Consider the following 15,703-nt stretch of genomic DNA (forward strand, 5'->3'; position numbering starts at 1 on the left):
TTTTTGAGACAGAGTCTCACTCTGTTGCCCAGGCTAGAGGGCTGTGGCATCAGCCTAGCTCACAGCAACCTCAAACTCCTAGGCTCAAGCAATCCTCCTGCCTCAGCCTCCCGATTAGCTGGGACTACAGGCATGTGCCACAATGCCCAGCTAATTTTTTCTATATATGTTTTTAGTTGTCCAGCTAATTTCTTTCTAACATACCCATAGAAGAAAATACAGAAAATTATGTTTTTAAAAGTCATTCACAATCCCCCCAAAATTACAATTATAATTTTACTTGGGTGGATTTCCATTCCATCTATGTGTTATACATATTACACAGTTGCAATATTTTAACTATAGTTGTATATCTTGCTTTCATTTAGAAGTGGTTTTCCCAATGTAATTGTGTATGCAACATGCTTAATACTAAATGGCTACATAGTATCTCATGACATGGATGCGTCATAATATAACCACTCAACCCATTTTAGTTGTTTCAATTGTTTACTATTATAAATAATCCTCCAAGATGTACAATGCTCACAGCTTTTAACAGAGCATTATCCAGAAGAAAACTCTAGTAGTCCTCTAAAACTGTGGTCGCCAATCCCCGGGCTGCAGACCAGTACCGGTCCTCAGCCTGTTAGGAAGCAGGCTGCACAGGAGGAGGTGAGCAGCAAGAGAGCCAGTGAAGCTTCGTCTGTATTTACAGCCCTCCCATTGCTTGCACTGCGCATAAGCCCTGCCTCCTGTCAGATCATGGGTGGCATCAGATTCTCATAGGAGCATGAACCCTACTATAAACTGTGCATGCAAAGGATCTGGGTTGTGTGATCCTTATGAGAATCTAATGGCTGGTGATCTGAGGTGGAGCTGAGGCTGGGGAACAGCTGCAAATACAGATTATCATTAGCAGAGAGGTTTGACTGCACAATAAATGTAATGCACTTGAATCATCCCGAAACCAGCCCCACCCCACCCCAGTCCATGGAAAAATTGTCTTCCATGAAACCGATCCCTGGTGCCAAAAAGGTTGGGTACCGCTCTGAATAGGAATGTAAACTACATTTAAGTTTTTCTTTCTTTGATATACATTTGCATTTCCAAAATCCCAGAGACAGTTTAATCATATGATTTTTTCCAATCTTATGTTGACTTTCCTCAGTTCTTTAACTAGAAGAGATTCCAGCCCTACTCAATATTCACTCTCACTTCTTCCTTAATAATAGCACTCCTGTGTTATTCGGATTGACAATGCCCAATGACAAGACTACAGTCCCTAACCTTCTCTATAGCTAGATGCAACCATGTGATTAAGTTTGAGAAACTGAGAAGGAAGTGGAAGCCATTGAGAGGGGTTTCTAGGAAAACTCCTTTAAATGGAGACAGACAGGTAGAAAAAGCTATTTTGTTGCCTTCCTCCTTCGTGGAAGGCTGAACTGGTAGCTGGTGATGAAGCAGCTATATTGATCAATGAGGCAACTTGAGTATGGAAGGCATGCATCAGGAATGGCAAAGCAGAAAGACAGAACCAGTCTGGTGCTGTGTGACCACAAAACCACCACGTTAGTGGTAGTCTATTGGCAAACTGCCTCGCTTCAAACTCCGATTTTGTTACTTCCTAACTTTACAACTTTGAGAAAATTAGTTTTTCTACTTTTTTCACTGGTAACAAAGGATAACAACTTTCTACCTCATAGCATACAGATATTATATAAAGTGCTTAGAACCATGCCAGAAAACAACAAGTGTTCTATTATAGTTTCCTATTATTTGTGCTAGATCAGCCCTAGACTACCTACCTTCAGATTTGTTTTATAGGAGAGAAGTAAACAAAGCCATATGTGCCTAACACACCTGCAGGGGACATTTATTTTATTTAATTATAATAACTATATACAGCAGATATGACACCTATATTATATGCAGTAGAACCTAGCCCTGAATCACTAGTACATCTCCTTTTTTTAATGCTGTGACTGAATCCCTTTGCTGTATTTTCTTTCACAAATATATATGTTTACTAATATAAGTTTACTAATTTGTTTTTTTTTTACATCCCCAGTTTTGACTGTTGCCTCTAATGTCTATATCCTGGCTCCCGATTCTTTTGTGTCCCAGGAATGACAAGAACCACTGCATGAAACAAAGTGGTATTGATAAAAAGTTCTCTTTAAAGATTAGTAAATATTTTTTCCCTATAAATGGTAGCATGGTCCTAAGCCCAGGCTTTTTTCGTTAAATTATTTATTGAGGTATAATATACCTGCAATAAACTGCATAAATCTTAAGTATACAGCTCCATGACAAAGCTTCTTTTAAATTCTTCGGGTTCCAAAAGAGAAAAGGAAAAACAGAAGTAGAAGGCATAATGAGCTTTAGGATATTACCTAAAATTACTTTTTCCTCAATTATTTATTGAAAAAATTTCAAGTCTAATGAAAAAAATTAAAATATTAGTAAAATACAGACCTATATACTATGTACCTGTATTTACCAATTGTTAATGTTTTTTCACAGTTGCTTTTTCTGTCTCCTCTGTTTTTTTTCTGAACCACATGAAAGTAAACGGCAGGGTCAGATTATATCACCCCTAACTATTTCAACACGTCTCGGTTAGAAACAATGATGGTCTCCTACTTAAACATAGTAACATTATCGTATTGTTTTAATACATATTAATATAATATTGCCTAACAGTCTATATTCAAATTTCCAAATTGTTCCAATTTTAATATACCTTCCTACCCTTCCTCATCCCAGATACAATTATGGATTACACATTCCTGTTGTTTGACACATCTCTGTAGACTCTGTAAAAAGAAAATCACAATCTCAGGTGCCGGTGAAGAGCTGGCCCCACAAATCATTCATTAAGGAAATTTCTTGCTAACCTCCCATAAGCAAGGACATGCAAATTTGTACCTATGTCTAACACCTAAAACTAAAGCCTATCTGATTCTACAAGTTTATCTTACAGGTAACAGAGCTAGAGACAAGACAGAAGCAGACATTTCTTCCACCTACCCAGGGATATCTACATAATTGATGCTTCCTTTACTCCACAAACCCCAACCCCGCTCCCCGCCCCGCAATATGCAGATCGTGTTTTTCCCCAGGTGTGTCCTCAAAATCTTGGCTTAATAAGCTTCCATTGATTGAGATTTTTGCCTCAGTCCTATAATCTAGGACAATCTCCTTGACATTTGTCTTTCTTTCATGACTGGCAGTTTTGAAGAGTCCAGGTAAACTGTCTTTCTTTTTTTTTTTTTTTGAGACAGAGTCTCACTCTGTTGCCCAGGCTAGAGTGCTGTGGCATCAGCCTAGCTCACAGCAACCTCAAACTCCTAGGCTCAAGCAATCCTCCTGCCTCAGCCTCCCGATTAGCTGGGACTACAGGCATGTGCCACAATGCCCAGCTAATTTTTTCTATATATGTTTTTAGTTGTCCAGCTAATTTCTTTCTATTTTTTTTATTAGAGACATGGTCTCGCTCTTGCTCAGGCTGGTCTTGAACTCCTTAGCTCAAAGGATCTGCCCACCTTGGCTTCCCAGAGTGCTAGGATTACAGGCATGAGCCATCACACCCGGCCCAGGGTAAGTTTTACCTGGGTTGTTGTTGTCTTATAGAATTCCTTGCAAACTGGATTTAAGGAAATTATTATTTCTTCATGATTAGATTAGGTTACTTTTGGAAAGGGTACTATATAGATTATCCAAGATTCCACCATGAGAAGAAGGGTTGTTTCCTTGTACAATAATAAACCAATGTGGAAAAAACAGTATCTGTCTATATGACAGAGAGCGATCACATTGTAAAATAAAGATTAGAAAAAGAATGCCTGTCACCCTCCATTAGAAGTAGAAAAGGGCATAATGGCTCTAAGATTTTCCACTTGGCATGAAGAGTCAAAGAGCAGAATCTATACTTTAAAAATAAAGATTTTCTTTGCACCAAAATCTTTGAAGTGTTTATTTCTAAGGGTCAGACTCTCAGGGGACTTTCACATTCTATACTATTTTTGTAATACTTGCATTTTTATAACAAGCAGATATGACTTTACTTTTACAATCGGGGGTAAATAGTCCAAAGATTTTTAAATGAAGAAATACTTAAAATAAATATTTCTTAAAGCAGAGGCTCAGATTTTCTTACAAGGTTAGGTAGCAGAGGTTTCTTCTCTCACCAGCACCATAGTAAAACAAACATCGGGCAATACTAGGCCTTGAGTTTTAATGATGGTAAATGTCCAATTTTTCTACAGGACTTTAATGGATTGCCTTTTAAGTCTTCATATTTGGGGAGGGGAATTACAAACATTACAGAACAAAGGAACCATCACGGAGCTGATTCTCTGATACAGAACAGATCCTTCAAATGCGGTCTTCTTCCCTTTGATTGTTTTTTCCTCTTACGCTTTTGTTTCAGATTCAAATACATTCTGAATGGATGCAATTAACCTTAACAATATGTATAACCTTACAGCACTCTACTGACTTTGAAGTAAGTAACCTTACTGTGTAATTGAACTGTTTCTTTTTTCTCATTTCTGCTATGCTTCTACTGATTATTATAGGTATTATGTGTTTTCAAGCTTTCATCATCCTGTTGATTTATTGTTTCACTGTTTCAGCTGTCAAAAACTTTTTTGAGAAATTCCCATTCATTTTTGATGATATTGTATTTGAACAAAAATGATTGCTCCCTAAGATTCGGCAAACCGCAAATGCATACCATACTGAGGAGTGGAATCCAGTGCAGAAAAGTTGGAAATTCATTCTGAACAGGACCATAATTTCTACCCTCCTGCACAAACAGGAAGGTAAATTTGATCTAATCAAATCAAAATGTCTTTTCCTTTCATCCACTCTCACAATCTTTTCTGCCATGCATAGAACTAACTGTGCTGTTCAAACTGTAGGTGGTAACCTACTAATGGGTTGTGAAATCAATGCAATGGATTTTTAACGAACCAGAAACAGAAAATATCAGAGTACATCACATATAGTCAGGGTAAAAATTGTTTTGTGAATTTTTTTTTTCAGTTATAAATGCCCTAATATATACTCATGCATGCATTAGGTCATGTCGTCAAATGAATGGCTCACTGTAGGCTATGGTCGGAAGTCTGAAATCCAATCACTGGACATTACTATGTTATTAAGGTTGCACAGTGACAGTGAAAGAACTGCTCCAACACAAGGCAACCAAGCTTTCCTTCATGAGAAGCAGCAAAGAAAAGGGGATCCCCACAGAAACTTGGCTCTTACAAACTACTTCGCTATCTAAATCACTTTAAAGCTATAATGGGGTTCAGGACACACCATTCCGAAGTATGGCACTTTGGCATTTGATGAAACAGCAGAAACAAGAAGGTCTCTTTGATCTTCTCCCATCATTCACCCCTGAAGCAGGCATATAAAAATTCTCTGACTTTCCTCTAAAGTATTAATAGATCATAAGATCCTCATTTCATAGGGATCCTCCCTATACCTAGAGGAAAGGAATGGAGACATAAAGAAGAATTTGAACAAACAGGCCTTGGTAAGTTTCCCCATTAAAAATTAGTTTATTTACATTAGATTGTACCACATTTTGACCAATTATATACTTAGACTGTTTTTTTTTTTTTTTTCTCTCTCTCTTTCTTTTTTGTTTTGGTAGAGACAGGGGTCTTGCTATTTATTGCCCAGGCTGGTCTTGAACTCCTGGCCTCAAGGGATCCTCCCACCTCAGCCTCTCAAAGTGCTGGGATTACAGGCAAGAGCCACCATGCCTGGCCACTAACTCTTGATCAAATCTAAGCATAAAAAGAGTTTTCCCTGTTTCTTTAGGTCTTCATTTCTAAAGGCTCCAATGTCATGTAAAACTTATATTAAATCAATTTATATGTTTTTCTCTTGTTACTCTATCTTTTATTATAGGGATCTCAGCCATGAACCTAGAGGATAGGTAAGGAAAGAAATCTTTTCTCTCCTACAGCTGTAAATAAAAGTCACGTTACTATTTCTATATTACCACTATCTGTAGCCTATAGAATTTTTCTTTTCCTGGTGTGACTATAAAACTGATAGGACCTTAGCTAGCTGTAGCATCACTCCCTCCTTCTGCTCCACATCCTATTCAGAATCCAGACTTCAGTAGATAGACAGGTTTAAATGTTAGTTCTGTGACTTAAAAGCAGAAGACCTTAGGAAACCACTTAATCTTTCAAGACTCAGTTTTCTCATCTGTAAGGTGGCAAAGGGTTTACTGTGAAAAGTCAGTAATGTACATGACATGCTTAACACAAGGTTAGCACATGGTTAATCGTTCAACATATGTGAGCTACTGATTGTTATTTTGATTTTAGTCTCTCATGGGTAGCCAGTTTAACTATTACAGGTCACAACTAGTTTACTTTATGCCACAACAGTATTGCAATCCTTTATCACATTTCTCTAGTCAAATATAAGTCAAACAAGCAGAGCTCTATTGATTAGTTACGTATAAGAATCTGGTAATCACTGAGATACCTACCCAGCTCATTAGGCCATATTATTAAGAGTTAACTACTGGCCAGGCGCGGTGGCTCACGCCTGTAATGCTAGCACTCTGGGAGGCCGAGGCGGGTGGATCGCTCAAGGTCAGGAGTTCGAGACCAGCCTGAGCAAGAGAGAGACCCCGTCTCTACTAAAAAATAGAAAGAAATGATCTGGACAACTAAAAAATATATATATATATTAAAAAATTAGCTGGGCATGGTGGCACATGCCTGTAGTCCCAGCTACTTGGGAGGCTGAGGCAGAAGGATCACTTGAACCCAGGAGTCTGAGGTTGCTGTGAGCTAGGCTGACGCCACCGCACTCTATCCTGGGCAACAGAGTGAGACTCTGTCTCAAAAAAAAAAAAAAAAAGAGTTAACTACTATCTGTTGCTTTATAAACTTTCTGAATGCTTATGAAACTTGCCTAGAGATTGAGTCAAATAATCCCCTAATGAATATCTATACTGAGAAAATTACTCAAGAAGATTACTCATTACAACCAATCACAGCTCTTCTCTTCCAGTGTACTATTATTTCATAGCGCTAAGAAGAATGTCAGCATTATTCACTTCTCCATCTGCAGGGAGGGGTTATAGCCTGATGCTTTCATGTCGTTTAGCATCTATAGGCAGAAGAGTATTTTCTCATAATCATATGGAGAGAGGAAATTAAAATCTGGAGCATTGCAGTGAGGAAGAAATAGTGAAAGCAGTTCTTATAGGCGCTAATATATTTGCGAAAACTTGCCCTTAATTTAATATTTTATGTGGCTGGTTCAGATGCAAATAATGAGAGTCAAGAATGAATTAAGTTCTGTCTTAGACATAAGAAACCATACTTCAGGGTTTCAAAATATACACATTAAATAGTGATGTTTATAAAAATGTAACACTACAACTTAATGGCTATAATATATCTTACCTTATATTCCATAGTATATTTACAAAATGTGACACAGTGCTCTTTAAGGAGAAAAGAAAAAAATCAGGATTGGCCATTAATTAATAAGTACCCTTTCCAGGCCATCCTTTATTCTCTCCCTTTATTTCCCTTGAGAGTTTGAGGATGAAGGGAAGAAAAAGTGTCAGTTACAAGGGTTATTTCCTTCCTCTGAGTATAACTAGCTGGTGAGAAGCACTCACGTCGGATTAAGGAAATCAGGGGGCCGGGTACAGTAGCTCATGCCTGTAATCTCAGCACTTTGGGAGGCCAAGGAAGGAGGATCGCTTGAGGTCAGGAGTTCAAGACTAACCTGAGCAACATAGTAAGCGACATAGTGTCTCTGTAAAAAATTAGCTGGGCATGGTGGTATGTACCTAGAGTCCCAGATACTTGGGACCCTGAGGCAGTAGGATCACCTGAGCACAGGGGTTTGAGGTTGCAGTGAGCTATGATGATGCCATTGCACTCTAGCTCAGGTAACAGAGTGAGACTAAGTCTCAAAACCAACCAACCAACCAAGGAATGTCCCCTGGGCCCCAAGAGAAGAAATAAGAAAATCATAGGTTTCCCCAATGTGCATAAATAGCATGCCAACAATGGACATGAGTGTCTAAGCTGTTGTGGTTGGAGTATGAAGAGTCTTAGAGACAGCGTCAGTTTGTGTTCTCCAGGAGCTGACACCAAGATGGGGTTAGACATGCAAAAGATCTATTAGGGAGAATGTCTGTGAAGGATAAAGGAGGAGGGGGCAAGGGTCGGCAGGGAAAGCCTTGGGAACAAGAGCAGGTCTGATACTGGTCCTCACAACCTAAATAACAGAGAGGCTTTCTAGAAGAAAATGATTTTCATTCATGATTGAGCAACGCAGTGGGAATACGGTGGGCACATTCAGGGAGGTAAAGAAAGACCAGGATTTTTAAAGGAAAAGTGAGAAGGGTTACATTAGTTGTTTTGAGACAATTATCCTTGGTTACAAGAATCAATAACAAGGGTGGCATCAGTCCAAGGTTAGACACGTAGTTGCTGGGCAGATGTCCTTGCAGAAGTATTTTTTGTGTAAGGTTGCAGTGTGGCCTTTGTGCAAGGTCATGGTTTTTGCTGAGCCTTTTGCGATAGTTCTTGTTGTCAGGCATATGTGCTTGAGAATCCTCCCTTCATGGCCCCAGCTCCATTTGTCAGTTTGACACAAGTTACTTTGTTTTGATTCTGATGACTTTCATACTATGAAAGGACAACAGGAAGGAGGATTGAGCAGGTAGAACCTCAGACTGCTATATGGTTCTGAGAAAATCTTGGATAGGAATATGGGGAAATCTTCCAGCAAAAGTTGCCCAATAGAAGAGTGCCACATGGGCCAGGAATGGGCTGGCACCAGTGCCCTGGAATGCTCACACTTTGGCTGGGAAGGGCACAGTGTAAGCAAGCACTCAGAGCAAAGGGTGTAATGGATTCCAAGGGTGGCAGCTGGAGCTGTCAGTTATCAATGTTCCAGACAACGAGTTCTTTTGAAGAAGATCTAAACAACAAGTTTCTCTGGATGCACAAGGGCCATTTAAACTCCTGTGGTATAATAAAAAATAAATTTGGTCATTGTCCCTGGTTTCTGGCACAGAGCTCCCAAATCCTTGGGATCCCCTAAGTGATGTGTCTTCTGGATGCTAATGGGATGACTGTTGACAGGAGTCCCTAGATAGCTTCAGGATGGAGACTGATCCCTAGAAAAACTATTATGTGATTAGAGGATTAAAACTTTCAGCCCTACCCCAATCTCTGGAAAGAGAAGAGGGGCTGGAGATCGAGTTGAATCACCAATGGCCAATGATTTAATCAATCATGCCTACATAATAAAGCCTCAGTAAAAGCTCTTGAGCCTCTAGGTTGGGGGTCTTCCAAGTTGGTGAACACATTGAGGCACCCACCCAGAGAGGGTATGGAAGTTCTTCACACCCACCCCCACCCCCACTCCTTTTCCCCCAAGAGATGCCTTATGCATCTCTTCCATTTGACTGCTTGAGTTGTATCCTTTATAATAAAACTGATGTTCAGTATAGTGGTTTCCATGAGTACTAAGAGTTAGTCTAGTGAATTATCAAAACTGAGGAGGGGGAGAAGTCATGGGAACCCCCCAATTTGTAGTCTTCTGGGCAGAAGTGAAGGTAGCCTGGGGACCCCATTTGTAGCTGGTGGCTGATGTCTGAAGTAGGGGCAGGCAGTCTTGTAGGACTGAGCTCTTAATTTGTGGAGTCTGGAGTCTGCATTAACCCTGGGTAATTAGTGTCAATATTGAAAGGAATTGTCGGACACCCAGTTGGTGTCAGAGTTAGTTGGTACAGGAATGACATATTCATTGTCAGGAAAACCACACAACTAATTATCCTGTAGAATGCAGCTCAAATATCACCTCTTGGGAAAGATTTTCCTATTCCTAAAACTAGCTCAAGGCCCTGGCTTTCCTTTGTAGCACACATAAAGATTTATTCATGTAATTATCTGATAAATGTCTGCCCCATCAATTAGACAGCAAGTTTCATAAAAGCTTTTTTGTTGGTTATTTGTTCCTGTTTTTAATTAATTATTCTAAACTAGAGATCCTCTCATATTACAAGGTTGTTGTAAGAATTGAAAGCGTTAATATACATAATGCACTTTTACATAGTAAGCACTATATAAGGGCTTGCTGTTATTATTGCTCATTTAAGTCTACAGTACTCAGGATGAAGTAGGCCACAAATATGTTAAAGTAAACTGAATTTGTATATAAATTATGTTAAATTTAACTAGATAATAAAATTCTACATTATAGGTTCATTTTCAAAATACTTTTTATTTCCTTCAAACAACATTAAGCTCAAGGACCAGGTATGGTTATAGACAAGTATCTGAATGTGACATGAACCCTATATTACCATTAATATTACAGACAAGAGCCTATTGCCCAAAAGTGGGTAAAACTAGGCAAATCCATGCCTTTGTCTTATGCTTATCTAGATGTGATATAAGAGATATTTACAAACAAGCAAAATATTGAAAGGAAGGAAGGATAAAGAAGTAGATTTTAAATAGATTTAAAAAGTTTCTCTTTAAATCTATGCAGATCTCTCATGATATTTAGGGACAAGATAAAAATCACCAACTAAAAATTAATAGGAAAGCCAACATGAACTAGTAAATACTTGTAATAAATTCAAATTCCATCAAAAACTCAACCTTGCCTGAAAGTCTATCAGAGGTCCTTGGAATCATGTAATATGTTAAGAGGTTGCCATATATTTTTACCAGTGTATTTTGTTTATATGTAAGCAGGTGTTTTAAATCAGTGTAATTTAACAAGGCTCAGACACTTAAGGATGACAGAGTACGTGGTCAATAAACATTGGCTACACGAATTCAAGGCTATTAGCACCCAATATTTACTGGATATTTGTTTTACTGGGCATAAAGTTATGTTTTATGCATATACGCATGCTTAAAAAAGTCCCTGAGGTTGGTATTGTCTCATTTTAAGGAATGAGGAAACTGAGGCATAAAGTAGCTAAGCATCTTGTTCAGAGAGTAAGTAACAGCAATAATCAGAATTTGGACCCAAATCTTCCTGGCATCAAGCCCATGTTCCTAATCCCCACACTGGGACTGCCCAAAGAGATTAATGGAAGGATGTATACAGTGAGTGAACAAATGAAGCTTTACTATTAAAGCACTTAATTTTATCCTGTCTTTTTTTAATTTTCCATCAAAATGCTTGTAATTTATATCCCAAAAATAAATAAAACCTTAATTTTTGTGTTAATTTCACTGAGATGCTATTTGCCATCCATTCTCCTTGGTTTTCTACTTCCATTAAAGGAAACAATGAGAAAGTGGATATAAGTGACCAATGGGGATGTAAGAAGAGTTCAGAGAGGTCCAAACAGGACCTTAGACATTAATTGCCTAAAAGGGAATGCATTTTATAATTCTCTGCTTACTGCAACTGGTTCACATGAAAAGAAAGAACTCTCTGAGAGATAACTGAACTCTTTAAGGTATTTTTTAATCATTTATTTGCAAATCTTCTTAGGAATCACAGAATAGTATGTAGTGGCATCTTTAGGATATTGAGGCCTGGATAACTAATCAGAAAACTGCACTTTCTGAGTAATTTGGTCCAACAGGATTCTTGTGTAATTACAATCAAGTAAGAAAATAGATAGATGCAGCTGCAATGCTTATGAGATGATATGAGCTTACGAATAAATGGTAATAGCTAAGTGAATGCTGTAATGGGAGGGAAAGGCCATGTAAATGGTAATTATCATTAACCACTCATGGATGTGAGACCATATGTCCATGACCTTTGTTACTATTAAATGCTACCACATATAGATATGTAGATTACTTTAAATTAATGAGCTTCTTCTATTGTGGCAAGACATCAATTACTCTGAGGAGGAGAGAAATGCTGCAATCTCTAATAGATTTCCAGATCATCTGCCCCATCTAAGGGTAACTTTAAGCTGAATAATATTAAAGGCCTAGTACTTTCAAAAGTTAAGGGATGAAAGAAGATCCGTTTATGAGTCATAAGGTTATATACTGTTTCTTAGCAACCAGCATTTGTCTTTCATGTAACTAGAAGTTGATGAAAAAGGGGAAACTGAAAATAAAACCATTTGGATAGTTCCAATTCACAGAGGCAGCACTTCGAAAGTAGTAATGTCGTTACAAATCACACAGTTGCGTCAAAGCAGTTCATTCCATGGGGTGGAAAGAAAGTCTCACTAACACTCTGCATAATAAATGTTTCCAAGATACCAACTGTAGTCCCTGAACCAAAGATCAGGAATAGATGCTACCTATCTGTTCCTGCAGAGGGCACATGTCCAAGCCAGAACAAGAGGCATTCCAGTCTCTCACCTCCTGACTCTCAGCTCCACTCCTCTGGTCCTAAGAGGCCGGTCTCTCTGGCAGTCTTGTTGGGATCCAGGCTTGCTCCTAGCTAGAGGCAGCATTCGGATCTTCTACCCCATATCACATTTTGCCTTGGCCCTTACCCTGGCATTCGATGTAGTGCTTCCATTTAGGGCACCATTTTTTTTTTTTTTTAACAGTAAGGGAAAACTTATTTCCATACTAGTTGGAGTATAAGTTCTGGAGATACCTGGAAAATCAGGAAGATGCCTAGGCGATTTCTCCACGCCCATATCTTTCAACTGTAGCCAGTTACAAGGACCAGGAAAGTATTCATAGTTTCAAAAGGGCTGGGCATGGTGGCTCATGCCTGTAATCCTAGCACTCTTGAGAGGCCAGGACGGGAGGATTGCTTACTGCCAGGAGTTTGAGGCTACCTTGAGCAAGAGCGAGACCCAACTCTATTTAAAAATAAATAAATAAATAAGTAAGTAAGCAAGTAAGTCCCAGCTGCTTGGGAAACTGAGGCAGGAGGATCACTTGAGCCTAAGAGTTTGAGGTTGCAGTGAGCCATGATGACACCACTGCACTCTAGCCGGGGTGACAGGGCAAGACTGTCTCAATAAATAAATAAATAGTTTGAAAAGAATTCCTTGAAAGGAATGGGACTTTGAATATGTAGGGAAGACCTGCAAACTAGCAGGCTCCATTAATAAGGCAATTTATGGGTGGTTTTATATAGGCGAATAAGCCTTCATCTGTCAAAATCCATGTTAAGGAGTCCCTGTGGTTTCAAACTCCAAAGACCAAGAAGATGCCTGTGAGTGTGTTTGGGGCCTGAGCTCCCACCACCAAGACAGGTTGTTACTTACTGCATGTGGCGCGCGTGCTCTGTGCTCTCCCGAGAAGGGCCGTTGGGGGCTGCCTCCGACCCGGGTCTCTCGCCTGGCAGCGGGCCCAGCCCCCCGCGCCGCCCATAGGGGTCCTGGGCCGGGCGGGAGGAAGAGGAGGCGCTGAGCCCGGAGCCCAGCACCCTGCTGCGAGTGTACATGCTTCAGAGCCCACGGAGTCCGGGCTGCAGCCGGGTCTCGAGATGCGATCGCGAAGAGCAGGGGCAGCGGTTTTAACAGCTGAGTTTCGATTTCTTGCTATAGGTTGCAGATGCGCCTGCCCCGGGAACTTCCCCATTCTTTCTCCTCTGAAGCGCCCTCGGACCGCGGCCCAGGTTCACAGCTCGGCGGCGCCCGCCCAGGATGTGGAGTTAAGCTGGCTTGGCCGGCAACAGGTGAGTCAGTTTAAGGTCTCACACGCACCTTAGAGGGTAATAAGGGTAGACAGCTGTGATCAGCCACGGACACTTTGTGAGCGAGGAGCCGCAAGGTGACTAGAATCCTGAAAGATACCTTAGGAATTGTTTCACAGGTAACTAATTTTTTTTTTATTTCAGCATATTATGGGGGTACAGATGTTTAGGTTACGTATGTTGCCCTTGCCCCCCGTCCCCCACAAGTCCGAGCTTCAAGCGTGTCCATCCCCTGGATAGTGCGCATAGCACTCTTTGTGTATGCAAATACCCGTCCCCTCCTCCCCCTCCCCCCTCGCCCCTGCCTAACATCCAATAAATGTTATTCTTATATGTGCACTTATGTGTTGATCAGTTAATACCAATTTGATGATGACTCCATGTGGTGCTTGTTTTTCCATTCTTGGGATACTTCACTTAGTAGAATGCGTTCCAGCTCTATCCAGGAGAATACAAAAGGTGCTATAGCACCATCGTTTCTTAAAGCTGAATAGTACTCCATGGTATACATATACCACATTTGATTAATCCACTCATGTATTGACGGGCACTTGGGTTGTTTCCACATCTTTGCAATTGTGAATTGTGCTGCTATAAACATTCGGGTGCAGGTGTCTTTTTCATAGAGCGACTTTTGTTCTTTTGGGTAGATGCCCAGTAATGGGATTGCTGGATCAAATGGTAGCTCTACTTGTATCTCTTTAAGGTATCTCCATCTTGCTTTCCGCAGAGGTTGCACTAGTTTGCAGTCCCACCAGCAGCGTATGAGTGTTCCTATCTCTCCGCATCCACGCCAACATTTATTGTTTGGGGACTTTTTGATAAAGGCCAGTCTCACTGGAGATAAGTGATATCTCATTGTGGTTTTGATTTGCATTTCCCTGGTGATTAGAGATGTTGGGCATTTTTTCATATGTTGTTTGGCCATTATTCTGTCTTCTTTTGAAAAGTTTCTGTTCATGTCCTTTGCCCACTTTTTGATAGGGTTGTTTGATTTTTTCTTGTTGATTTTCCTGAATTCTAAGTAGATTCTAGTTATCAGCCCTTTATCGGATTTGTAGCATGCAAAAATTTTCATGAGAAGTTACAACCGATGCCGTGGAGATTCAAGATATAATTTATGAATATTACAAAAACCTTTAGGCACACAAACTGGAAAATGTGGAGGAAATGGACAAATTTTTAGAAACACACAGCCTCCCTAGGCTCAACCAGGAAGAAATGGAGTTCCTGAACAGACCAACATCAAGGACTGAAATTGAAACAGCAATAAAAAATATTCCAAAAAAGAAAAGTCCCGGACCAGATGATTTCACACCCGAATTTTACCACACCTACAAAGGTAACTCTAATTTGAGGTTACTGCTGTGTGTTTGAAACTGCGAACAATGTATTAACCTTACAACATCAGATGAAGTCCATAACTTAAGATCTTCTAAACAAAACATTGCCTTTTATCAGTAATGACTGCTGTTTGGTTGTTACCAATGCAGATACTTTTGAGTTAGAGGAAATGGAAAGTGAAATCAAAAGAGTAGAAAACAAAAAACAAAACCCACAAGGCTGCAGAAGCAAGCCGACATAGACAGGATTCTCCAGGCAGCCTTGCTAAGCAACTGGCCAGGCATTCTGCACCTGCTCTGTGTAGGACATTGGGCAGTGATTCCAATAGTGTGGGGACTTCTAAAAATATGGATTTGCAAGACTGTTTCTGCAGGTCTAGGGGTGAGCTCTGGCATTCATATTTTTAAAAAGCTCTCAGATGATTCTGATGTGTGCCTTGTTGATCACCACGGTCACAATGCTGGCTATACAAAGATAAGTGTATTCTAGGAGGCAGGTAAACAAATGCAAATAAATGCAATGACAGGTGGATGTGTGGAGCCATGAGCCCACAGGGAAACTAGGGATTAGCCCTCTGAGTATTTCAGGAAGAGGGACATCTGAGAATGAGCCACAAAAGACACAGGAATTCACCAGGAAGAAGGAGACTATGTCAGAGGCATGTGGCTTAACATGACATGATGTGTACCTAATTCCAGGTGATGCCATGTGGCTG

At 40.0% G+C, this 15,703-nt stretch overlaps 1 protein-coding gene across 3 annotated transcripts in view; it reads right to left on the reverse strand.

Annotated features, from left to right (window-relative positions):
- EPSTI1 (epithelial stromal interaction 1 (breast)) overlaps positions 1-13,428 on the reverse strand; it is a 123,676-nt gene extending 110,248 nt beyond the window's left edge. For all 3 annotated transcript variants that reach the window (XM_012648812.1, XM_012648804.1, XM_012648819.1), the window contains exon 1: positions 13,214-13,428. In XM_012648812.1, coding sequence (XP_012504266.1) covers positions 13,214-13,392 — 179 coding nt within the window. In that variant the 5' untranslated portion in view covers positions 13,393-13,428. The remainder of the gene's footprint in view (positions 1-13,213) is intronic.
- Between the last annotated feature and the right edge of the window lie 2,275 nt (positions 13,429-15,703).

This window comes from Propithecus coquereli, unplaced genomic scaffold (genome assembly GCF_000956105.1).
Source record: "Propithecus coquereli isolate 6110/MARCELLA unplaced genomic scaffold, Pcoq_1.0 Scaffold11, whole genome shotgun sequence".
Lineage (NCBI taxonomy): Eukaryota > Metazoa > Chordata > Mammalia > Primates > Indriidae > Propithecus > Propithecus coquereli.